This window comes from Macaca thibetana, chromosome 19 (genome assembly GCF_024542745.1).
Source record: "Macaca thibetana thibetana isolate TM-01 chromosome 19, ASM2454274v1, whole genome shotgun sequence".
Taxonomy (NCBI): domain Eukaryota; kingdom Metazoa; phylum Chordata; class Mammalia; order Primates; family Cercopithecidae; genus Macaca; species Macaca thibetana.
The window spans coordinates 32085557-32112557 of record NC_065596.1 but is presented as its reverse complement, the minus strand read 5'-3'; the positions used below and the strand labels follow the sequence as shown (position 1 = coordinate 32112557).

At 45.5% G+C, this 27001-nt stretch overlaps 1 protein-coding gene across 12 annotated transcripts in view; it reads left to right on the top strand.

Moving 5' to 3' along the window:
* Positions 1–4443: 4443 nt before the first annotated feature.
* The window catches only part of SIGLEC14 (sialic acid binding Ig like lectin 14), a 37389-nt gene continuing 14831 nt past the window's right edge, over positions 4444–27001 (top strand). For 2 of the 12 annotated variants that reach the window (XM_050771320.1, XM_050771328.1), the window contains exons 1-4: positions 24967–25040; positions 25124–25507; positions 25704–25982; positions 26251–26289. In XM_050771320.1, the coding sequence (XP_050627277.1) occupies positions 25004–25040; positions 25124–25507; positions 25704–25982; positions 26251–26289 (739 nt within the window). In that variant the 5' untranslated portion in view covers positions 24967–25003. The other 10 variants (XR_007721683.1, XR_007721684.1, XR_007721682.1 and 7 more) reach the window with 10 other exon arrangements.

Here is a 27001-nt window from a genome sequence, read left to right as displayed (position 1 = left end):
GCGTTCCCGCTCCTAATAGATGAATCAGAGTATGGGGTTAGAGAATGAGGTGATTCCAGGGCAGAGACTCGGGTCTCCTCCTGCCTAGAGATGCTTCTGGCCTCCCTGCCATGGACTGGGGCAGCGGCCAGAGGGTGGGTGGGGGAGGAGAGTGGGGTTGGTTGCACTTGAGTTTCATTACCCTAGAAGGAGCCTGGGGGTGTGCAGAAAGAGAGAGTGACCACAAACTCTCCACTTCCCCTACACCTAGTGCAAAGTCTGACTCTGATCCTCAGGTCTAGGAAACTCCAAATTCAAGTTCCCCACATTCAAAATTCCTGGAGGGCACCTGTGATTTTGGTGCTCTGCTTCCTTCTCTTGGTTCCCACCATCTCCTGCAGTTTTGACTGTAAATTCTTCTCTCTCTTGTCAGCCCTTCTATGGTTTTAAGAAGATTTGCATTAATTATCTTTCCTGTATTTTTAGTTATTTTCAGTGGGAAAGCAGGTCTGATATCCAGATTATGGAAGCCGTGGAGATGGTCTCTGTCCCTTTTTTGTTTAAACTCATGCCCTGGCCGGGCATGGTGGCTCACACCTATAATCCCAGCACTTTGGGAGATCAAGGTAGGAGCACCACTGGAGCCCAGGAGTTCGAGACCAACCTGGGTCACATAGTGGAACCTTTGTCTCTACTTTTAAAAAAGAAAATTAGCCCAGCATAGTGGCATGCACATGTAGTCCCAGCTACTCAAGTGGCTGAGGTGAGAGGATTGCTTGAGCCTGGGAGGTTGAGGCTGCAGTGAGCTATGACTGCACCACTGCACTCCAGCCTGGGTGACAGCTAGACCATGTCTTAAATAAATAAATAAACTCATGCCCTTTGTGATGTCACTCAGGCTCATGACTACAGACACTCTTTGAACATGAATGACCCCACTTTTGTCTCCAGCCAGAACTTTTTCCTATTTTTCCTAAATTCCAGACCCACAGATCTAACCCCTTTCCTTTCCCCCTCCACTTGTATGTCTAATAAGCACATCTAACCCACCATGCTCCAAGCTGAGCTCCCGGTTCTTCTCTTGAAGTCTTTTCCTCTTCTCTCAATGGCAGCTTCAAGCCTGCAACAGCTCAGCTCAAAAACACTGGCATTATCTGTGGCCCTTTCCTTTCTCTTCCCATGTGTGTCCAATCTGTTGACAAACACTGTTAATTCCCCCTCTTCTCACCACCTCCACTGTGTCCTTGCAGACCTGAGCACCCTCCTCTCACATCCCAAGCATTGCAATAGCTGAGCAGAGTCTAGTCTCAGGAAAGCAAGCAGAGTGACCAGGTAAAAACACATAAAATCCTGCCCCTTCTCTGTTCAACCCCTGTCTTCACAATTCGCTCAGGGTGATGGTTAGTTTTAGGTCTCCACTTGACGGGGCCATAGAGTACCCTGGTATTTGCTCAAATACTATTCTGGGTGTTCCTGTGAGGATGTTTTGGGATGAGATTAACATTTAAATCAGTAGACTTTGAGTAAAGTGGATTGCCCTCCTCAGGGTGGGTGAGCCTTGACCAATCATTTGGAGGCCTGGATAGAGCAAAAAGCCTGGCCCTCCCATGAGTAAGGGGAACTGCTTTTGCCTGATTACCTGCAAGCTGAGTTTCCTCCTGCCTTTGGACTCAAGCTGAAACTTTGGCTTTTCCTGGATCTCCAGCCTGGAAGCTTGTGTACTGGAGCTACACCATCATTTCTCCCAGGTCTCCAGCTTGCTGACTGAGGATCTTGGGACTTGTCTGCTTCCATAATTGTGGGAATCAGTTCCTTATAATAAACACACACACACACACACACACACACACACACACACACACACCCCATTGGTTCTGTTTCTCTGGAGAACCCTGGCTAATACACTCAGCAAAAGTCAAGTTTTTCTTTTCAATTTGAAAGTAGGTACTGTTTATTAACTGACCATGTTAGTAAAATAATCATGGTAGACACCCTAGTTCATTCTTGTAAGAAGCCTGTTGATCTGGTCCTCCTTGTTGCCAGCATCTCCACCTTCTACAAAATGGGTTGTCTCTTTCCTCATTCTACCTTGGGGAGAGGATCATTTGAATGGCCACAGGAAGTTATTTCTTCTTCAAGTCATTTTCCAGCCATACAGGTCCTAAGAATCAGATCCTCATATAGCAGATGATGCTATCTTTACATATTTATCAAGCAATTGAAGTGTTATCTGTCAAAGCAATTTGCTTCTTATTGATTTTGTCATAACCACGCTTGTAGATTAGTTCATTTACTGACTTCAGGTTTGGGTACCCCCATGTGATATGGGGTTTTGCAATCCTCAGCCTGTTAATTGACGATTTGTTGAGCTTCACAAAGGTTCCATTAGAGAGCTGACGAAGGCAAAGAAGCTGCAACACCTTTCGGACCTTTGGGCTCCCACCATTGACACCTCTGATCCTGATGACAAAGGCCAATTTGGGTTCTGCAGGTGCATAGAAGTTGCCAGCTTTTCTTGCCTTCCTTGCATTCAAATTTCAGTTCTGTCCATCTGCCTATATTCCTTGTGATAGTGCTTCGCTTTTTGCTAGAAAAGCTTCCTTCCTGTCTTTTGAAGCATCTTTTGGGCAAACTTCCTTCTCAGGCCCTTCATCTTCAGCTCTGTGAAATTCCTTCACTTTTTCTTAAGGGTTTCCGGCACAGCAGGAACCTCCTCATCCTCCTCCTCCTCTTTTTTCTTTCCTCCTCCTCCTCCTCCTCCTCCTCCTCCTCCTTCTTCTTTCTTCCTCTCTTTGCCACCCTCCATGGTACCAGCTGGACAAGAAAAAAGTGAAGTTCTTATGAGAGCCCCCAAATTTCTTCATGATCAGACCCAGGACACCTCCCAGACCTACCCTCCTACCATCTTCCCCACTGATCACCCCTCCATGCTGGCATATGGCTATTTTCCAAGCACACCACGTGTGTTCCTACCTTGGGACTTTTAAATGTCCCGTTCCCTTGGAATGGATACCAGTGGACTAATTCCCACACACTCTTCGCATCTTTACTCAAATGTCATCTCTTCCAAGTGGCCCCCCAAGCCATGTTGTAAAAAATTTTATCATCACGCCTGTAATCCCAGTACTTTGGGAGGCCAAGTGGTGGCAGATCACCTGAGGTCGGGAGTTCGAGACCAGCCTGACCAACATGAGAAACCCCATCTCTACTAAAAATACAAAATTAGCCAGGTATGGTAGCGCATGCCGGTAATCCCAGCTACTTGAGAGGCTGAGGCAGGAGAATCACTTGAACCCGGGAGGCAGAGGTTGCAGTGAGCTGAGATCACGCCATTGCACTCCAGCCTGGGTAACAAGAGCGAAACTCCATCTCAGAGAAAAAAAAAAATCAGTCCTCACTGATTCCTCTTTTGTGTTCCTGTTTTTATTTTTTCTTAAAATATATCATTCTTTAGCAGACTGTGTATTTTAATTTCATATTAAATGTTTGTCTTCCCACTAGGATTTATTATTATTTTTATTATTTTTTCTTTTTTTCCTGCTCTTCGTGGAGCAGGGGTACCCATAGGCCGTGTGCTCAGAGGAGCCTCCACTGGGATTTTTGACTTACCTTCTCATCCCAAGGGTTTATCCTTTGCTGTATCTCCAGCTCCTAAAACAGGGGGCCTGGTGCACCATAGGTACCCATGAAGCATCAGTTGGATGAGGGAATTCTCAGGGCCAGGCACTGTCCTAAGCACTTTACACATGCGACCTCACTAAATCCCCACACAGCAATTCTATTGTGGTCTGCATTTTTCAGCTGAGCAAACTGAGGTACAGAGAGGGTAGGCAACTTTTGTAAAGTTCAACAGCCGGTAGGTGAGGGGTCTGGGTTCACACTTGGTATTCCATGTCCTCAACTTCCACATTTCCAATGCCTGGCTCTCAAGCCTCACCTGGCTGTCAACACCAGGGCTGGAGTCTGACGCTGCCTGGGACAAGGACAATGATGAGATCAGGGACCCAAATCCAAGGGGTGGTGGGGACCACATCTCTCTTGACTGCTAAGGACCTGGTCATGTCCACCTGATGTGTTTGTCCCTGAGAACTCGCCTTCCCTCTGGAAAGAGGAAAGTCTTCCCCACCTGAAACCCCCAGCCCGTGCTTCCCTCACCACAGCTCCTGTCATGTCATAAAGAATTTATTCTCCCATCTCGCTGAGGGTCCAGAGGCCCTGACTCCCAGGGAGGCGGCCAGGTGGTGTTCTCCTTCCTGTGTAGACAAAGGTGCATAAGGAAAGTGCTGCAGCTATGGGACCTGGTGACCTCAGGAGTCTAGATTTACAAGTCTGGACAAGCCCCTCGGGGGGCGTCAGTATCTTCACCTGCGGCGTCCAGTGGGGGTGGGAGCAGGATGGCCTCCCAGCCCCGGCCTCACCCCGACAGCACGTGATGCCCAAGTTCTCCTTCTGTCTACAGCCACAGCTCTCACTCACCCTCCGGCTTCCTGTCGGGGCTTCTTCAGCCCCACCCCACATTTGGAGCATTTCCTTCCCTGACAGAGGGACCTGGGACCGGGCTGGGGCCCTGGCGGATGGAGACATGCTGCCCCTGCTGCTGCTGCCCCTGCTGTGGGGGGGTGAGTGAGCTGAGGGAGGAGGGACAGGTACGGGGGTGAGAAGGTGGGGCTGGAACTGCAGCTGAGCCTCTGTGCCCCCCCAGGGTCCCTGCAGGAGAAGCCAGGGTACGAGCTGCAAGTGCAGAAGTCGGTGACGGTGCAGGAGGGTCTGTGCGTCCTCGTGCCCTGCTCCTTCTCTTACCCCTGGAATTCCTGGTACTCCCCTCCCCCACTCTACGTCTACTGGTTTCCGAACGGGGAGAGCCCATACTATGGTGAGCCTGTGGCCACAAATGACCCAGGCAGAAGAGTGAAGCCAGAGACCGAGGGCCGCTTCCGCCTCCTTGGGGACGTCTGGAAGAAGAACTGCTCCCTGAGCATCGGAGATGCCAGAATGGGGGACACGGGAAGCTATTATTTCCGCGTGGAGAGAGGAAGAGATGTAAAACATACCTACCTTCAGAATAAGCTGAACTTGGAGGTGACAGGTATGGCGGGGGCCCTTGGAGAGGACCCTGGGACGTGGAGACCCCCGTGTGAGAACAGGGACAGGACCTGGGCAGGGGCGGTTGGAGGAGGTGTAGGACTTGGGGCAGGTCGGGGCCTGAGGCCTGGCCACTCTCGGGGTCACACCGTACGTCTTCAAGCCCCTGGGGCCCAGGTATCTCCCTGTCTCCTCCTCAGCCCTGACAGAGAAACCCGACGTCCGCTTTCTGGAGCCTCTGGAGTCCGGCCGCCTCACAAGGCTGAGCTGCAGCCTTCCAGGATCCTGTGAAGTGGGACGACCTCTCACATTCTCCTGGACGGGGGATGCCCTCAGCCCCCTGGACCCAGAAACCACCCGGTCCTCGGAGCTCACCCTCACCCCGAGGCCCGAGGACCATGGCACCAACCTCACCTGTCATGTGAAACGCCAAGGAGCTCAGGTGACCACGGAGAGAACTGTCCAGCTCAATGTCTCCTGTGAGTGGTGCTGGGGACACAGCTGGGTCCCCACGGGCAGTGGGAGTAAGGGGTGTGTGTGTGTGTGTGTGTGTGTGTGTGTGTGTGTGTGTGTATGTGTGTAGAAGAGAGAGAGAGAGAGAAAGAGAATGATAACCAGGGAAAATTCGTGTGTGGTGCAGGAAGGACAGCCATCCCCAGCTGGTGGGTTTCTGTGGGCCCTCCTTGGGTACCTCCCAGGCCCACGCCCCTCCCACTTGTCACCTCTGAAGCTGGGGCTGTATCTTTCTATCCCAGATGCTCCCCAGAACCTCGCCATCAGCATCTTCTTCAGAAATGGCACAGGCACAGGTAGGAAAGATCCTCTTCCCTCTGGGGCTGTGATGGGAGCCTTCTATCAGCTCAGGGTTCAGCACTGGGAGAGGAGACCCTCCCTCACCCCTAAGACCCTGGGTCTGGGTCCCTCCTGCTCCCAGCCCCCCCAATCCCGGTCACTAAGATCTTGCACGAACAAACCTAGTATTGCTTTTGGCTTCTCCCTTTTCTCTGCTCCCTGTTTCAAATTTATTTTTTCATTGTGAGAAAATTCACATAGCACAGAATTTGTCATCTCAGCCATTTTAAAGAGTATAGTTCAGCAGTGTTACGTGTGTTCACATTGTTGCGAAACCAAACTGCAGAGCTCCTTTTATCTTGCAAAACTGAAACTTTGTACTCACTAAACAGTGACTTTCCACTTCCCCCTCCTGCCACCAGACAGTCACCATTCCACTTTTCTGTCTCGATGAGTTTGAGTACTCAGGACACGCTGTTCCCTTTTCTTGAATTTCTGCCTGCCCCCATGTCCTCTGATGCATGCCCTGCTTCATCTCTATCTGATCACCCTTTTCGGGAGCCTTCGACTTTCCCACCTCCCATAGCTTTGTCCCAGAATCCTGTTCTTCCCCTCCACATTCCTGAGTGATCCCATCTCTCCTTGACCCTGTCCTGATGCCTCCCACAACTTTATATCCAGCCCTTTCTCTGAGGCACAGATCTGCACATTTAGCCACCTCCCTCGGATGCTTCTCAGCTCCTCCTTCCCTGTTGATCCCAGGGCTGTTCTGAACATCGCTCTAGACAGCACCCTTTCTCATCAGCTGCTCCGTGAGTCCACAAGTCTTGACACGTTTACTTCACCAATTATCACTTCCCTCTTCATCCCCTTGGTTCCAGGCCCAGCTCAAGTCTCGTGCTCAACCCTGGCCCATTGTCCCAGCCTCCTCCCAACCTCCCTGCCTCCCATCCCACTTCCCTCCAGTCCCGGACCTACTTGGCTCCAGCAGGATCTTTCTAGATCCAGTGCTTACTCTGTTTCCCTTGCTCATAGCCGCCTACTGCTTTCCAGGATAAAGCCCAAGGCCCTCAACCTGGCACCCAAGGCTCCAAAAGATCTAAGCCTGCTTCCTCTACCTCCATTATTGTGTCTTGGGAGGTCTGGGTCCTCCCTGCCAGGTTGCAGATATAGGAGCCTCTTTCCTCGTCTTCTTCTCTCAGTTCTTGGCACATCTGCCCCTGAGCTGCCCATCCACTTCTCCTTAACGTGAGAACTCCTCCTCATCCATCTTTTCTCAGCTCAGCGACCTTCTTTCTGATAGCCTGACCTGATCACCAAGTCCTCACCCCTTCATGCGTGACTAGTCCATTCTCAGCACTCACCACAGTCTTAACTTTCTTCTTACAGCTCAGTGGGAGGAGTGAGGGAGACTTGGGCCTCCCAGCTCCCCTCACCTGGCTGTGCATCTCTTTCCCAGCCCTGCGGATCCTGAGCAATGGCATGTCAGTGCCCATCGTGGAGGGCCAGTCCCTGTTCCTGACCTGCACAGTTGACAGCAACCCCCCTGCCTCACTGAGCTGGTTCCGGGACGGAAAAGCCCTGAATCCCTCCCAGACCTCAGTGTCTGGGATCCTGGAGCTGCCCAACATAGGGACTAGAGAGGGAGGGGAATTCACCTGCCGGGTTCAGCACCCGCTGGGCTCCCAGCACCTGTCCTTCATCCTTTCTGTGCAGAGTGAGTTGCAGGACAGGTGCTGAGGGTGGACAGCCTGGTAAGGTATTCAGGTTGGTGGGAGGGACTGAGGCCTGGGAACAGCACCTTACCTTCTTCTCCTTTCCCCCAGGAAGCTCCTCTTCCTGCATATGTGTAACCGAGAAACAGGAGGGCTCCTGGCCCCTCGTCCTCACCCTGATCAGGGGGGCTCTCATGGGGGCTGGCTTCCTCCTCACCTACGGCCTCACCTGGATCTACTATACCAGGTGAGCAGGCCTGCCTGTCTCCAGGAAGCTCCTGAGTTCCAGGTGGGGCTGAGCTGTGCTGCCCCACCTGGAATCAGAACTGAAGTGGCTGGTGCTGATCTGAGGCCCATGTTGGCTCTGCAGGTGTGGAGGCCCCCAGGGGAGTAGGGATGAGAGGCCAGGCTGAGCGCCTCCTGCTCAAGACAGAACCGAGGTGTGGACACGCAGCCCTGTGGGACGGATGCAGGACATGGCTGTCAGCTTTTCTGGAGGCTGACATCCCACTGACTACCCCTCTTTTCCTTTCTGCCCCATACCCCATCTACGTTCTCTTCCCTCTCCATCCTCCATCTCCAGCCCTGTGAAGGGAACGTACTTTCGGTCTTATACCCCCAATACTCAAAACTAACCTTTTTTATTTTTTTATTTTTTTATTTTTTTAGACAGAGTCTCGCTCTGTTGCCCAGGCTGTGTGCAATGACACAACCTCCGTTCACTGCAACCTCCACATCTGGGGTTCAAGCAATTCTCCTGCCTCAGCCTCCCTAGTAGCTGGGATTACAGGTACCTGCCACCACACCCAGTTTTTTTTTTTTTTTTTGAGATGGAGTCTTGCTCTGTCGCCCAGGCTGGAGTGCAGTGGCGCGATCTCGGCTCACTGCAAGTTCTGCCTCCTGGGTTCACGCCATTCTCCTGCCTCAGCCTCCCCAGTAGCTGGGAATACAGGCGCCCACCACCACACCTGGCTAACTTTTTGTATTTTTAGTAGAGATGGGGTTTCACCGTATTAGCCAGGATGGTCTCAATCTCCTGACCTTGTGATCCACCCGCTTTGGACTCCCAAAGTGCTGGGATTACAGGCGTGAGCCACCGTGCCCGACCAATTTTTTTTTTTTTTTTTTGGTATGTTAGTGGAGATGGGGTTTTACCATGTTGGCCAGGCTGGTCTCGAACTCCTGACCTCAAGCAATCCACTGCGTTGGCCTTCCAAAGTGCTGGGATTACAGGCAGGAGCCACTGTGCCTGGCTGCCAAAAGTTACCTTCTTAACACTTGAATTTCTGGTCTCCTCAACTTCCTTATCCATATAGGCACAGACAGGCAGCATTTGTTTTCCAGTTAAAACTCTACCTCACTGTGATTATTATACAATACAATTATTATAAAATAAGTAAAACTTTTATGAAACAATACAACGTAATCGATTTTACTCTTTAATGCCTCTGTGAGAGTTTGTAGACAAAAATTATGTCTTTTTTTTTTTTTTTTTTTTTTTTTTTTTTTGAGACAGAGTTTCTGTCTTGTTGCTCAGGCTGGAGTGCAATGGCAAAATCTCAGCTCACTGCAACCTCCGCCTCCCAGGTTCAAGCGATTCTCCTTCTGTCTATATCCATCTATATTGTCAGGTTCTGTGCATCATATAGCTGGAATCAAACATTGTATATGCTTTAGGGTCTGCTTTCATTTTTTCAGTGTGATTTTCCCGGTTTATCCATGTTGTTACACGTATCATCAACAGCTCATTTTTGGTTTTGGTGGGTTTTTTGCTTTGAATATCGTGCAGTTTCTGTATCCACTGGTTCTGCATTTTCCCTTTAATCACCACTTTTGCTGCACTACAAAAATTTTATTATGTTGTATTTTTATATTAGTTCAAAACATTTCCTTCTTTCCCCTGAGATTTTTTTTTAATCCGTGGATTGTTCAGAAGTGTGTTAATTTCTAAGTGATTACAGATTTTACTGGTTTTTTATTTTTAAACACATTGTTACTAATTTCTTTTTTAGTTCCATTTTAATAAATACACATGCTTGATATGATTTTTTTTTAACTTTTAAGTTCAGGGGGTACAAGTGCAGGTTTGTTACATAGGTAAAGTGTCATAGGAGTTTTTTGTACAGATTATTGCATCACCCAGATATTAAGCCTAGTACCCATTAGTCATTTTCCGGATCCTCTCCCTCCTCCCACCTTCCACCCTTTGAAAGGCCCCAGTGTGTGTTGTTCACCTCTATGTATCCATGTGTTCTCATCATTTAGCTCCCACTTATAAATGAGAACATATGGTATTTGGTTTTCTGTTCCTGTGTTAGTTTGCTGAGGATAATGGTCTCCAGCTCCACCCATGTCCCTGCAAAGGACGTAATCTCATTCCTTTTTATGGCTGCATAGTATTCCACAGTGTATATGTACCACATTTTCTCTATTCAATCTACCATTGATAGGTGTTTAGGTTGATTCCATGCCATTGCTATTGTTAATAGTGCTGCAGTGAACATATGGGTGCATGTGTCTTTGTAACAGAATGATTTATATTCCTTTGAGTATATACCCAGTAATGGGAATGCTGAGTTGAATGGTATTTCTGTGTTTAGGTCTTTGAGGAATCGCCACACTGTCTTCCACAATGGCTGAACTAATTTTCACTTTCACCCACGGTGAGAGTCTTTTACATTGGTTAAGTTTGTCTTGTGACACTGGTCTATCTTGGTGAATGCTCCCTGTGTGCTTGGAAAGAATGTGTATTGCCCTGTTATGGGACGAATGTTAAATGGCAATTAGACATAGTTGCTTGATGGTGTTCACTTTTATATCCAGTAACTTTTTTGTCTACTAGCTCGGTCTATTACTGAGAGAGGAATGTTGGAGTCTCTGATCATAATGTTGGATTTTTCAGTTTCTCCTTTCAGTTTAATCAGTTTTGCATCATGTATTTTGAAACTCTGTCGTTAGGTGCATACATATTAAGAATTCTTATGTCTTCTTAAAGAATCAACTTAAAAAAAATTTTTTTTTTTTTGAGACGGAGTTTCACTTTTGTTGCCCAGGCTGGAGTGCAATGGCGCGATCTTGGCTCACTGCAAACTCTGCCTCCCAGGTACAAGCGATTCTCCTGTCTCAGCCTCCCAAGTAGCTCGGATTACAGGCATGGACCACCACGCGTGGCTAATTTTTTTGTACTTAGTAGAGACGAGGTTTCACCATGTTAGTCAGGCTGGTCATGAACTCCTCACTTCAGGTGACCCACCTGCCTCGGCCTCCCAAAGTGCTGAGATTACAGGCATGAGCCACCATGGTTGACTGAATCAACTGTTTTACATTATGTAACATCACTTTTTGTTCTTCGTAATTTTCTTTGCTCTTAAGTGTATTTTGTCTGCTATTAACACGGCCATTCCAGTTTTCTTTTGACTAGTGTTTGCATAGTATGCATTTTCACATCCTTTAAGTCCTAACCTCACCTCATTATATTTGAGGTGAACATTTTTGAAAGCATATATATGGGTCACACTTTTAATTTTAACTCATTTTGACAATCTCTAAATTTTTTAGAGTATTTGCATTTAATGTTATTATTGATATGCTTGAATTTAGGTGTACCATTTTTTTACTACTATTTTTCTTTTTTATTATTTATTTAATTTATTTATTTCTACCATTTTCCTGCCCTGTTTTGGGATTATTCAAACATATTTTAGTATTCTGTTTCAATTTATTTACTGTGATTTCTTTGTTTCTGAGACAAGGTTTTGCTCTGTAGCTCAGGTTGGCGTGCATAGCTCACTGTAACCTTGAATTCTTGGGCTCAAGTGAACCCTCCGCCTTAGTATCCCAAAGTGCTGGGGATTACAGGCATGAGCCACTGTAACTGGCCATATCGACTGTGGTTTTTTTAACAGCTCTATTGAGATATAATTTGCATACCATAAAAGTCACTTTTTTTTTTTTTTTTGAGATGGAGTCACGCTCTGTCGCCAGGTTGGAGTGCAGTGGCGTGATCTTGGCTCACTGCAACCTCCACCTCCCAGGTTCAAGTGATTCTCCTGCCTCAGCCTCCTGAGTAGCTGGGATTACAGGTGAGGGCCACCACACCTGGCTAATTTTTGTATTTTTTAGTAGAGACAGGGTTTCACCATGTTGGTCAGGCTGTTCTCTAATGAACTCCTGACCTCGTGATCCACCCACCTCAGCCTCCCAAAGTACTGGGATTACAGGCATGAACCACTGTGCCTGGTCTTCTCCTCTTAATTTTTATTTGCCTTTTATTACTTTCTTTTATAGTTGCCTAGTTATTAAAATATGCATCCTTGACATATTGCAATCTTTCTTGCATCAGTATTTTTATCTCTTGAATAATACGAACAACTATATCTTCAGATACACATACCATTCCTCCCACCATTTTTGTTATTATCCTATATTTTACACCTATAAATGTTATCAACTTCATAGAACATTATAGTTTGATTTCAACAATGACAACTGTTAAAAATTACCTACATAGTTATGATTCGCTCATGAAATTCAGCACTTCTATCAAAAATTATTTCTTTTTAGACTGAAGAACTTACTTTTGTTTATACTGCAAGTCTACTGGAGTTCAACTGTGTTAGGTTTTTTTTTTTAACATGAAATATTATTTTAATTTAATTTTTGAAGAATTCTTTGTCTGGGTATGGAAATCTGGATGATAGGTTAAAGATATCACTCTATTGTCTTCTGATTTACAGTTTCTTTTGTTATATCATCTTCATCATTATTGTCACTTCGTTGAAAGTAACCAGTTGTATATTTCACATATCTGATTATTTTTAATATTTTCTTACTATCATTTGACAATAAGTTCTTACTATTGAGTGGAATGGGGGGCAGAGAATGGGCGTGAGGAATGCAAGTGGAGATTGAGTTGGAGCTGCTGGTGGTCTCTGTCTCTCCTGTAGAAGAGGTGTAGATTCTTTCATGGAATAGGAGGGTCTGTGTGACCTCATGCTCCATGCCATCTCCTACACCTGGAATTCCAAGACTGACTGCAATTAAGCTAATGGTCTGGGACAAACCTCTAATAAACGTGAGCAGCTAATTCAATCTTTTTTTTCTAGTGGTTATAAATGACTCTAGATCCAAATATACAAAATAAAGTCCAAGTTGATTCTAACTTCTTAGAGACCCTCAAATCAACAGTTCCCTGAGAACTAGAATCTCTCAGGTTGTTGAAGTAGGTGGAACTGAGAGGTATTTGGAGTTCTCATATGAGATGTACCCTGGGACGTAAGAGCCTTGCTGTGAGACTGACAGGTACAAGTCTTCTCAAGGAGACAGCAAGAAGATGGGGACTGGAGGAGGCATCAAAGCCCAGCTTCAAGAGGACCCTCTGCTATTCATGCTATGGAGAGTAACCAGCCAGAAACTGTGGTGAGAACATGACCCTCAATTTCTCTTGAATGACACCTATCCTCTCCACCTGGGGGCCTGAGATGCCCTGTACTTTGATGCTCACCTTCACTTTGGTTCTCCAGGAGATCAGAAACAGCCTAACTGTTCAGGTGCCATTTCCTGGAGCTGAGGCAACCGCAGAGAGAACCACCCTGTTGAGCATGGCCTGTGAGTCACTGTCGTCGCAGGACTTCCAAGCCCTGGGAGAGGAAAAACCTGTTGGCTGGGGAATGGACATGTCACTAAGCAGCAGAGTCCTCGGTTTTCAGCTTAGGTCAGGGCAGCAGGAAAAGGCCGGAAGGATCTGGTTAAGTTCATTTAGACTAGAACATCCTGGAGCTGCCCCATGCTGGAAGCACATCCCCTGCTCTCAGGGCAGGGTAAATGTTAGGAGCTGGTTGCAGATCACCTGGGTCCTAGGTGGGCTTTGAGTAGTGTGGGTGGAGATTTGATCTTGGCACCAATTCCTCCCTGTCCCTCCCCTACTTCCACATCTTTACTCTGTCTCTGAGGGGGCAGCAGGAGGGCTCCTGACCTTGGGTACTAACTTTGCTGGGGTGAGAAATCTCTTTGGGAGTCATCTTTCTTCTAATCTATAGCCTTCCGTTGTTCTACACCAGCTGGCATAGCTCTTTCATTCCTAGGGAGTCCAGACCCTCCCCTACAACCACAGCTCTGTGTTCACTGCAGATGCTGAGACTTTCCAAGATGGGAAGAGCTTTGGAGGCCAGGATAAACTCCTGTCTTCCTCAGGACACAGGGAGTCAACTGGGGATGTTACCAAGAGGATTTCCCAGCCTCACTGACTCACTGCCCCAAATGCCCTCAGGCTCAGATTTCTTTACCATCCCGATCCACTGCTTGTCCTGCCACTTCTCACATCCTGGGCCTCCAATCCCCTCTCCCAGGACTCAGACAATAAATATCTTCTTTGCTCTGAGATTCTGTCTATGAATCTGGCTCCAGAAGGAAGAGAAGCTAGGGACCTCTAGTGTTGCACAGGAATGACCCTTAACCCAGAACCAGTTCCTTCCTCTCCCACAGACAGCCTACTTGCCAAGAGGATCAGATATCAGGTCTGATGAGCAGCATCCTCATTGCACATGAATATCTTCAATTTATTAGATGGTGATGGGAACAATTTTTGTCTTTCAGTGTTCCACTCTTTACCAGCACTTGACATCTTCAGACATCTAAAAGTTTTCCAATTTGGAGAGTGTGTAATAGTATTTTACTAGTGTTTTGAACTTAAGTTTACCCACTTACTAATGAGACTGAGTACTTCTTCATCCATTTTGTCGGGGCTGGATATTACTTTTATGAGGGATTGCTTTAAATCTTTGGTTTCTTTCATGTCTCTACCAAATTTAGGATGTTTTGGACATTTTATTCAAATATTTTTGTCTGTTCCATTCTGTCTTTCCTCTTCCTTCAGGACTCCAATTACAAATAGTTAGACGTATTGTATTGTCTCACATGTCCCTGAGTCTCTGTTTCCTATTAGTTTTAATATTTTTTCTCTTTTTTTTCAGGTTGAATAATTTTCATTGATCTATCTTCACATTCATTAGATCTTTCTTCAGTTATCCATTTCCTTTAAAATTTGAGATACTGTATTGCAGTTTTCAGTTTCAAAATTTTCATTCGCTCTTTTAAAACAAATATGTTCTATATCACCGCTTAGATTTCCTATGTCTTTATTCGTTATGACTATGTTTTCCTTTATATCCTTGAGCATAGTTATAGTAGCTGCTTTAAAGTCCTGGTCAGTTGTTTCTATCACTTGGTCATCTCAGCATTGGCCTCTGTGTATTGCCTTTCACTTTTCCCCTTTTCTGTGTGTTGTTACATTCAGGTAGGTCCTATTTTCCCATGTTTTCATATGTTGAGTAGCTTTGGATTGGATCCTAAATGTTCTTAAGGTTACATTGTGGAGACTCTGCAACAAGTTATATTACTTTAAAGAGTATTTTTTAAAGCAGGCAAATAATTTGGTTCAAGTCAAATTGCAGACTATTCCTTGCCTGTGATGGGTGACAACTCAAGTCTCATAGCAATTCTGTCATCTTTACCTGCAGTGCTTGTGGTATGCCCTACACATACATGGTTGTTAGGTCAGTCAGAGACATGGGAGCATTTATACTCAGAAGCGGGAGTTCCTTTCCCCTAGCTCTCTCCTTTCCAGAATTCTCACCTCATGTTTCAGTGTTCCTAATTGCCCTGGCTTCATCCCTTGTTTCTCAGTCCAGAAAGATGGAAGTTCTATTAGAATTTTAGCAGCCCATTTCTGCATTGTAGCTCTGGCCTAACATTGGAATAGAGCTATTTATTCCTTGTTGGTCCCCTTCCCCAAATTTTGACTCCCATCTAGAATCTATTTTCTTTTATCCCATTTTCCAAGTAGCTTTTTTTCCCCATTCAAAGCTTATAACTTGTAAGGTTTGTTTTTTGTTCGTTTTGTTTTGTTGTGGTGGGTTCACTCTGCTAGGAGCTTACTCCTTCATAATAAAAACACTACTCCTTCTCTTTCGTTTTGAAGGATAATTTTCCAAAATGTAGAATTCTAGCTTTGCATTTTTCTTTTAACCTTTTGGAGATGTCATTCCACTTTGGAGGGCGGTGAGTTTCTCATGACAATTCAGTCATCAGTTTCTTATTGTGGTTCCATCTAAGATAACATCTGCCTGTGTCTTGCTGCTTTTATAATTTCTTCATTCTTTTTCATGAATTTAAATTTTATACACCTCAGGTATTTTTCTTTTAAGTGCTCTAAGTGCACGTAGCAAAGAGAGTGCAATATTGACTTCTTTTCTATATGCTTTCACTCTTGATATACTCTATTTATGCTACAATAGAAATGTGTGTCTTCCCAAAATTTATATGTTGAAATCTTAAACCTCAAGATGATGGTATTAAGGGAGGTTGGGGCCTTTTGGGAAGTGATTGACCCATAAAGGTGCCATCCTCATGAATGGGACTAGTGTCCTCATAAAAGAAATAGAAGGAAGTGTGTTTTCCTCTTCTGCCATGTGAGGATACCACAAAAAGATACTATATGGGAAGCAGAGAATTCTCTCCAGACACTGAATCCACTGGCACCTTGATCTTGGACTTCCCAGCCTCCGGAACTATGAAAAATAAATTTCTGTTGTTTATAAATCACCCAGCCTAAGGTATTTTGTTATAGCAGCCCAAATGGACTAAAACAATTTATCTTTTCCATCCTGTGTCTTCCCCCTCTTTATTGTTTGGGTAACTTTGTTGGAAGAGACAGCTTGGACCACTACAGTACATAATAGAAAGTGTGGCAAAGTAAAAGAGGCAGTTCCTGTTCATCTCCAGTTAATCACTGTCATAAGGAGAGTGCCAGATCTCCCAATGTTGAAAAGTAAGTTGAGTAAGTTCATATTATTTTAATACTTCTCAATATTGAAATATTGAAAATAAATTGATAATTTCCAACGCATAAAGACTTATACAATTCTATAAACAGTAATAATTACAGGAATGCAAATCAAAACCATTAGGAGATACCACTTCATACACGTTAGAATGACCACTATTAAAAAATAAAACAAAACCAGATAATAACAAATATTGGTGAAGATTTGGAGAAATTGAAACCCTTGTGCATTGCTGGTGGGATGTAAAATGGTGCAGTCACTATGGAAGATGTTATGAAAATTCCTCAAAAAACAAAGCATATAATTGCTATGTAATTCAGCAATTCCACAATTCCACTTCTGAGTAGACACCCCCAAGAATTGAAAGCAGGGGGTCTGATATTTGTACACCAAGGTTCACAGCAGCATTATTGATAATAGCCAAAACATGGAAGCAACATAAATGTTTATCAGTGGATACATGGATAAATGAAACGTAGCATGCATCAAATAAAATCTTATTCAGCTTTAGAACAGAATGCAGTTCTAACAAACGTTTTAACATGGATGACTTTGAAGACATTATGCTAGGTGAAATAAACCAGACAGAAAAGGACAAATGTCATATGAGTCTACTTATATGAGATACCTAGAGTAGTCAAATGCATAGATATAGAAAGTAGAATGACACTTGCCAAGGGCTGGGGTGAGGAGGAAATAGAGAGTCAGTGTTTAATGAGTACACAGATTCAGTTTGGAAAGATGAAAAAGTTCTGGAGATGGATGGTTGTGATAGTTGTACAACAAGATGGATATATTGAATGCCACTGAACCATACACTTAAAAATGGTTAAAATATTAAAATTTATGTTATGCATTATTTTACCAAAATAAAACATTTTTTGGTCAACACTTTCAGTCAAACATAATAGAAATGCAAGCTAAATATATCTATCCAATAGATGCCCAATCAAAAGTAAAGACTTCATAGCTACCAGAGTGTTCTCTCAGTCCACACCTCTCCTAATTGGAGTCCTTCATAATTGCCTCCACATAATTCCTGCCTCACTTTTTCATACCATCAACTCAGTCTCAGGTTGTAACTTTGTTCTCAGCTCCTCCTCTCCTGCTTTGAGTTTGTTAAAATTGTACTGTACCAGGCTGATATCGTCCAAGAGTTTAAGAGCAGATTTAAGTTTTGATGGTACGAACCAGTAGTTCCCAAATCTTGCATCCTGTTCAGGTTTTAAGATCCCCAGAAAGTAACTGGATCTCTCATGCTTAATAATCACAGAGAATCCAAAGCTGCCAACTTAACCACAATATGTGGGAGAGTTCCTGAGGGTGATGGGTGATTGACATATGCAAGCTGGTATCCCTTCCCCAAACATGAGAACAAAGACTTCTTTCCTGCCTTTCCCAGCACTTTGTACACATATATTTTGGGTAGCACTTTTCATTCAAGGTTTGGGAGCAGCAGAAAGGAATGGCCCTTCAGGATAAGAAGTAGGTTAAATTGGATGCTAGACATCGTGTTGCAGAAATTCACCATTCATCCCCACCACAGAAAGTCTTTCACTGGATTTTGTGTCCTATCACCACGTTGTTGAGTCCAAGAGGTCATCCCCCAAATCCTCATCTCATTGCCACTGAATCCAGAACTTTAAAAAATGCTTTCTCTATCCTCCATAAGGGGGAGCCTTAATGTTCATGTTCCTTTTTTTATCCAGCACCATTTTAACTTCCTCTTCACCTCATCCTTCAAAAGTGTATACATCCAAAATTACCACTAGTAATTTTGTCGTCTGAATTTCACCTCAGTAAAAATACTATCACCAGTTTGATTTGAAAACAAAGTAGTGATAAACTATATACACACTCCTGTCTCAAGGCAAATTCCGTAGCCCTTCTTGAATGGGAAAATGCTTATTTCTTTACCCCAATTCCTTTTTTCCTTCTTTCACCCAATTCTGTATTTTCTGTTACTTTACTTTTATTAGGATGGGCATTGTGCCCCTGAGGTGGGCCAGCCTGGCCTCTTCCTTGCCCTTGGGCCCAGCTTTCCTGGTAGAGTTTGTGGGGAAATTTCCTTTTCTGCCCTTCTGTCTATATCTTGTGGCTTCTGGTTGCAATTTCCTCTTCCCTCACCCCAACTGTTTCTTGTCTTAATAGACAGCACAGAGGATGGGGGTTGGGGGAATGAAGCTGTCCCTGGGCAAGATCTGGAATCTCCAGCTTGAGAGATGCCTCTAGTGTGGAGTGGGACAAATGCCAGAGAGGACCAGGTGGGGTTTGGGGCTGGCACTGCAGGTATCTCTGTCTCTCACCCAAGGAAACAAGTGACCTAATGTTCTGTATATTCTCCTACACCTGGGATCCTGGAATCCTAAAACTCACTGTAGCCAGGCACGTGGTAACTGTGCTCTAGTGATCACAAAGCAGAGGGTGAAAATAAAAAATATTAATTCCCAAGAACAATGTCACCTCCTCAGTTGCCCCTAGGACAATAACTCTTCTCTGAGTACTGGGGGATTCCAGATGGGAGTCAGTGGGAGATATATCTTAAGAGGATGTGGTATAACAGATACCTTTTACCTAAGGAGTCACTGTGAGAGTGACAGGGGCACAAATTCTCCAAGAGTGAGCAACAAGAGGTGGAGACCAGGGTGAGGCCACACCCTGGAGTTAGGATGAAATCTCTTGTTTCTCATCACTCAGAAGGGACCCTGGAGCCCAGTGGAGAGGAACCACCCATTACCTTCTCTCAAAAAGGTGCTGCCTTTCCCTCTCAGGGACCTGAGACCCATCACTGCTACCTCACTCCTTGTCTCAGTGGTCACCTTTACTTCTGGCCTTCAGGTGCTCTGCAGGTGCCCTTCAGTTTTCCCCTTTGGAAGTTAGAGAAGCATGGAGAGAACCAGCCTCCTTAGTATGGCTTGTGGGAGCTGGGGTAGGATGTCAGGGTCCTGGGGAGACAAGACCTTTGGATGTGCAGGTCCTGTGGAGGCAAGACCTCAGAGAGGTAGAGCTCAGGGTCTGGGCCAGGGGTCAAGTTTTCAATCTTTCTTTTTATAAATAGTGTTATTGGCCGGGCATAGTGGCTCACATCTGTAATCCTAGCAATTTGGGAGGCTGAGGTGGGCAGATCACGAGGTCAGGAGATCAAGACCATCCTGAACAACATGGTGAAACCCCATCTCTACTACAAATTCAAAAATTAGCTGGGTGTAGTGGCGCGTACTTGTAATCCCAGCTACTCGGGAGGCTGAGGCAGGAGAATCGCTTGAACCCAGGAGGCGGAGGTTGCAGTGAGCCGAAATCGCGCCACTGCACTCCAGCCTGGGTGGCAGAGCAAGACTCCATCTCAAAAATAATAAATAAGTAAATAAATAAATGATAAAAATAAATAAATAGCGTTATTTATGTTTTGCTCAGAAATCCTTTCCTACCTCAAGTTCATAGTGATTTCCTGCTATATTATTTTCTAACAGCCCTATTGTTTTCTCTGTCATATTTAGGTCTTCAAGCTACCTGTACTTGACTTTTATGCATGAGCTAGGGGGCAAATTTCATTGCAAACTTATTGCAAACTTGATTGCATTAAGTTTTGCCCACGCATTTTTTTGAAAAGTTGGCCAGGCACAGTGGCTCGTGCCTGTAATCCCAACATTTTGGGAGGTCGAGGTGGGAGGACTGCTTGAGCCCAGAGGTTCGAAACCAGCCTGGGCAACATAGTGAGACCTTGTCTCTACAAAAAATTAAAAAATTAGCCAAGAGTAGTTGTGCATTCCTGTAGTCCCAGCTACTCAGGAGGCTGAGATGGGAGGATTGCCTGAACCCAGAGAAATTCAGACTGTGGTGAGCTCTGATCACACCATTGTACTCCTTCCTGCGTGACAGAGACACTGTCTCAAAAAAAAAAAAAATCAAATAAACAAAAACCAAAATAAATAAAAAGAAAAATTTATCATTTGCCACTTCCTCTATCACACATGATGTTTCCTGTGGATGAGGTCTATTTCCAGGTACTCAGTTTTGTTCTACTTAGTCAATACATAATGGTCTTTTTTTAAAATTTTTTCAGACAAGGTCTCACTCTGTCACTCTGTCACCTTGGATGGAGTGCAGTGGTGCAATCTTGGCTCACTGCAACCTCCACCTCCTGGGCTCAAGCGATCCTCCTGCCTCAGCCTCCCAAGTAGCTGAGACTACAGGCATGAGCCACCATGCCCAGCTAATTTTTATGTGTTTTGTACAGATGAGGTGTCACCATGTTGCCCAGGCTGGTCTTGAATTCCTGGACTCAAGTAATCCTCCTGCCTCAGTCTCCCATAGTGCTGGTATTACAAGTGTGAACCATTGAAATGGGCCTATTTTCTCAAACTTTTTAAAATTTGAGACAGTCTCACTCTGTCACCCTGGGTGGAATGCAGTGGCACAATCTCAGCTCACTGCAACCTCTACCTCCTGGGTTCAAAGAATTCTTGTGCCTCAGCCTCCCAAGCAGCTGAAATTACAGGCGCATGCCACAATGCCCAGCTAATTTTTGTTATTTTTTAGAAAAGGAAACAGGGTTTCACCATGTTGGTCAGGCTGCTCTCAAACTCCTGACCTTAAGTGATCCATCTGCCTCAGCCTTCTAAAGTGCTGGGATTACAGACGTGAGCCACTGTGCCCAGCCTGAAATGGTCATATTTTCTATAATGTTATAATACATCTTTTTATCTTGCAAAACCATTCATTGTTCTTCATGGTTGTCTTGATCATACTCGAACAATTCTACTTCAGTGTAAATTTTACAATAGAGTTATCAAGTTGCACAAAAATCACCGGGGAGATTGTATGACATATTCCTTTGACGCTGTAGATTGTTGGGTAAAATTGACATTTGTACAGTATTTGAGAATAATATTGTTCTCAAACTCATCAACATGGCCTCTTTTTCAATTTATTTACCTTTTTTTTTTTTTGAGAAGGAGTCTCGCTCTGTCGCCCAAGCTGGAGTGCAATGGTGCAATCTTGACTCACTGCAACCTCCGTCTCCCAGGTTCAAGTGATTCTCCTACCTTGGCCTCTCGAGTAGCCAGGACTACAGGCGCGCTTGCCACCACGCCCAGCTAATTTTTGTATTTTTAGTAGAGACGGGGTTTCACCAGGTTGGCCAGGCTCGTCTCGAACTCCTGACCTCAGGTGATCCACATGCCTCAGCCTCCCAAAGTGTTGGCATTACAGGCGTGAGCCACTGTGCCCAGCCTATTTACATCTTTAATGTCCTTCAATACAGATTTATAATTTCCGCCATAGAGGGGACATATATATATTTTTGTTAGATACATCTCTAATGTTAGATATATTCTATACATTCAAAAATTATATCATACTTTTTGATATTGATAAATTATATCATAATTTTTGAAGCTTTTGTCAAAGACATCTTTTATAAAATTCAATTTTTGTTTATTACTGTGATGTGGAAAGACAACTGATTTTGTAATTTGATTAATCTCTGGCAGTCTTGTAAATATTTTATTAAGGCTTCAAATGTATCTGTATATATTTTTGGATTTTTCTATATATGCAATCATGTCATTGATAAAGACCTCTGTTAAAATTTCATTGTAATTGCTGTACCTTTTACTTATTTTTATTGCCTTCTTATGCTAGGACCTGAAGCTACTTCATTAGGTGTATGATGTTTGCTGAAGACACTTTTTATCTTGTTTGGGAAATTCTTTAAAGAGAATTTCTAGTTGGCTATGAATTATATCATAAAGGGATTTGAAATCACCCAATGCTCATTCATTCATCTCTTGAGATTTAATTAGTTAAGGGCTGATGTGAAAACAGAAACCATACTATGTATTTTAGCAAAGGGAATTTAATATAAAGATTTTAATATAAAGACAAAAATGCCATGTTCCTACATAATCGAGTCTTTATCTTTAGATCCTACTAGCTGGTATGATGAATTACTTTCACAGTTCAAATGAGAAATAAGGTTCAGAATTTGCAATAACAAAAAGAAAAAAGAAAAAATTATTCTGACACCTGTTAACATTGGCTATTCAGGATGACTGAGACAGGTATCAAGACTAGTGCAGGCCAGGCACGGTGGCTTATACCTGTAATCCCAGCACTTTGGGAGGCAAACTGGGCAGATTACCTGAGGTCAGGCATTCGAGACCAGCCTGACCAACACGGTGAAACCCCCATCTTTACTAAAAATACAAAATAAGCAGGGCATGGTGGCACGCGCCTGTACTCCCAGCTACTCAGGAAGCTGAGAGAGAAGAATTACTTGTACCTGGGAAGGGGAAGTTGCAGTGAGCCAAGGTTGCACCACTGTACTCCAGCCTGGACAACACAGTGAGACCCTGTCAAAAAAAAAAAACCAAACAGAAATCAATTTAAAAAAAAGACTAGTGCAATAATGTAGAGAGATCAGGTTCAACTCGGAATACAGCAAAGACAAGGGGGTTTTATAGCCAAGAAACACGGTGCAGCAGGTGAGGGAGGCTGGGTGTGTATGTCAGTGGATGGAAAACTACTAAGAGGAGATGCTGAAGATACCGGGATTCTTTCTAAACTGACTTAACAGGATTCTTGCTGAAAGCAGGCCAGCATGATCAGAGAGCAAGAGTGAGGGCTAGGGAATTTGATCAGATAGTGAAGGTGATCAGATATCAAGAGTCTTGCAAAACTGACTTAGCAGGATTCTTGCTACAGTTGGACAAGGCAGTCCCAAGGACAAAAGTATGGTTAAGAAGAGAGTCTTTGTGACTCTTTAGGAAAAAAATACAAAAATACAAAATTTGGCACACATGGGATGATTTTTGGACTGAGAAAACACATCAAATCACAAAATCTAAAATGCCAAAATATGAGACAACTCAGAAAAATGGCATACTACTTTTATTAATAGTATAGTCTACCTGTCTGCTATACCTGCATACTTTTTTCCTGTATTTTTGGCTGATATTCTTTGATTGCCTTCATAATGGAGATTTTTTTTTTTTTTTTTTTTTTAGACAGAGTCTTGCTCGGTCACCCAGGCTGGAGTGCTGTGCCGTGATCTTGGCTCACTTCAACCTCTGCCTCCTGGGTTCAAGTGATTCTCCTGCCTCAGCCTCTGGAGTAGCTGGGACTATAGGTGTGCACCACCACGCCTGGCTAATTTTTGTACTTTTAGTAGAGACGAGGTTTCACCATGTTGACCAGGCTGGTCTTGAACTCCTGACCTCAGGTGATCCACCGCCTCAACCTCCCAAAGTGCTTGGGATTAGAGATGTGAACCACCACACCCGGCCAGTATTGGAGAATAATTTTATAATATAATTTTCATAGATAGACTAGAAAGAGAAGTTGATATTTCTTCGGGCATGGGAGGTTGACATTTGTTTTGATCATTGATAGCTTAAGAAACTGTCTTTATTCTCACAATACATTAATCAGAATGTGACCATTTGTTAAGGTCATTGTGTTAAATTGTGGGAAACTATTATGAAATTTATTTCATAAAAGAGCAGTAACAATGCAGGTTATTTCCACACATTGCTTGGACCCCTGCTGGGCATCTAGAAAGTGGGCCCTGGAAGGGAGGGCATTGAAGATTGAGCTTCATTAGCCTGATGGTGGCAAATTTGCTGCTGTAGCTCCTTAACAGGATGAGGCTTTAGCAGGCGCTTGTGTTTCACTGCCATCCTACAAGACCCTCAGGTCCATCAAGACCCAAACTGGACTGTGCTGTGTCCCAAGAATCTTCTTAACGTAAGAGTGCTTCAGCTCTCTCATGTTCTGACCCTCCACTCAATTTGGGTCAAAGAAAAATTTTTTTTCCAGCACTTTTGAACTTCTTTTTTTTTTTTTTTTTTTTTTTTTTGCAAGGTTTCACTCTGTTGCCCAGGTTGGAATGCTGTGGTGCAATCATGGCTCACAGCAACCTCAAACTCCTGGGCTCAAGGAATCCTCCTATTTCAGTGCTCTAGAGGAGCTGAGACTATAGGTGTGTCACCACACCAGCTAATAGCTTTTATTTTTTCTAGGGATGGGGTCTTGCTATGTTGCCCAGGCTGGTCTCAGACTCCTGGGCTCAAACAATCCTTCCACCTCAGCGTCCCAAAGTGTTGGGATTAGAGGCATGAGTTACCATGCCTGGTCACTTTGAACATTTAAAATCAAATTTAAAATTATGTATTTCCAGAATGTTTCATGGTTTTTGGGTGGAGGGTGGTTCTGACGTCTCACCTCATCACCAGGACAAGCCCTCCTCTCTCTTTTCTTTCTGCATTCACCCCCCTGAGGATCTCACTCATGACTGAAACATCATTTGAGGGTGGTCACCTCCAGATCCCCAGCTGGACAAGCCTCGCATCGTCTGGGGGCCTCAGTATCTTCACCTGCCGCGTCCAGTGGGGGTGGGAGCAGGATGGCTTCCCAGCCCCGGCCTCACCCAGACAGCACGTGATGCCCAAGTTCTCCTTCTGTCTACAGCCACAGCTCTCACTCACCCACTGGCTTCCTGTCGGGGCTTCCTCAGCCCCACCCCACATTTGGGGCATTTCCTTCCCTGACAGAGGGACCTGGGACTGGGCTGGGGCCCTGGCGGATGGAGACATGCTGGCCCTGCTGCTGCTGCCCCTGCTGTGGGGGGGTGAGTGAGCTGAGGGAGGAGGGACAGGTACGGGGGTGAGAAGGTGGGGCTGGAATTGCAGCTGAGCCTCTGTGCCCCCCCAGGGTCCCTGCAGGAGAAGCCAGAGTACGAGCTGCAAGTGCAGAAGTCGGTGACGGTGCAGGAAGGTCTGTGTGTCCTCGTGCCCTGCTCCTTCTCTTACCCCTGGAATTCCTGGTACTCCCCTCCCCCACTCTACGTCTACTGGTTTCCGAAAGGGGAGAGCCCATACCTTGGTGAGCCTGTGGCCACAAACAACCCAGACAGAGAAGTGAAGTCAGAGACCCAGGGCCGATTCTGCCTCCTTGGGGACGTCTGGAAGAAGAGCTGCTCCTTGAGCATCGGAGATGCCAGAATGGGGGACACGGGAAACTATTCTTTCCGCGTGGAGAGAGGAAGGAATGTAAAACATACCTACCTTCAGAATAAGCTGAACTTGGAGGTGACAGGTATGGCGGGGGCCCTTGGAGAGGACCCTGGGACGTGGAGACCCCCGTGTGAGAACAGGGACAGGACCTGGGCAGGGGCGGTTGGAGGAGGTGTAGGACTTGGGGCAGGTCGGGGCCTGAGGCCTGGCCACTCTCGGGGTCACACCGTACGTCTTCAAGCCCCTGGGGCCCAGGTATCTCCCTGTCTCCTCCTCAGCCCTGACAGAGAAACCCGACGTCCGCTTTCTGGAGCCTCTGGAGTCCGGCCGCCTCACAAGGCTGAGCTGCAGCCTTCCAGGATCCTGTGAAGTGGGACGACCTCTCACATTCTCCTGGACGGGGGATGCCCTCAGCCCCCTGGACCCCGAAACCACCCGGTCCTCGGAGCTCACCCTCACCCCGAGGCCCGAGGACCATGGCACCAACCTCACCTGTCATGTGAAACGCCAAGGAGCTCAGGTGACCACGGAGAGAACTGTCCAGCTCAACGTCTCCTGTGAGTGGTCCTGGGGACATAACTGGGTCCCCAAGGGCAGTGGGATTAAAGGGTGTGTGTGTGTGTGTGTGTGTGTGTGTGTGTAAGAGAGAAAGAAAACAATAACTTGAGAAGCCTTGTGCGTGGATCTGAGCCTTGGGATCTGGGAGGGAGTGAGCCAGGACAGCCTTCCCCACTTGGTGGGTTTCTGTGGCTCCTCTTTGGGTACCTCCTGGGCCCACGCCCGTCTCCTCACTCCTGAAGCCAAGGTTATATCTTTTTATCCCAGATGCTCCACAGAATATCACCATCTTCAGGAATGGCACAGGTAGGAAAGACCTTCTCCTCTCTGAAGCTGGGACCTGCCTCTGGGTCTGTCTCTGAGCAGATGTAGAGAATCAGAGCTTGAATGGAATCAGATTTGGGAAAAGCAAGAATGAGAATTACTGTCTTCTGGCGTCCACCTTCTGTGAGCCCCATGTGCAGGCACACATGCACACACGCACATGCACACGCACACACTCACATGCACACACGCACATACACATGCACACACGCAATGCACACGCACACACTCACATGCACACACGCACATGCACACACGCACACACACGCACACATGCACATGCACATGCACACACTCACATGCACACACGCACATGCACACACGCACATGCACACGCACACACTCACATGCACACACGCAACACACGCACACACACGCACACACACACACACATGCACATACACCACACATGCACACATGCACATACACCCGCACATGCACACATGCACATACACACGCACATACACATACACATGCACATACACTCGCACATGCACACATGCACACACACCATGCATGCACACATGCACATACACACTCACATGCACATGCACACGGACACATGCACATACACCACGTATGCACACATGCACATGCACTCGCACATGCACACATGCACATACACACGCACACGCACACATGCACATACACCATTGATGCACACATGCACATACACTCGCACATGCACACATGC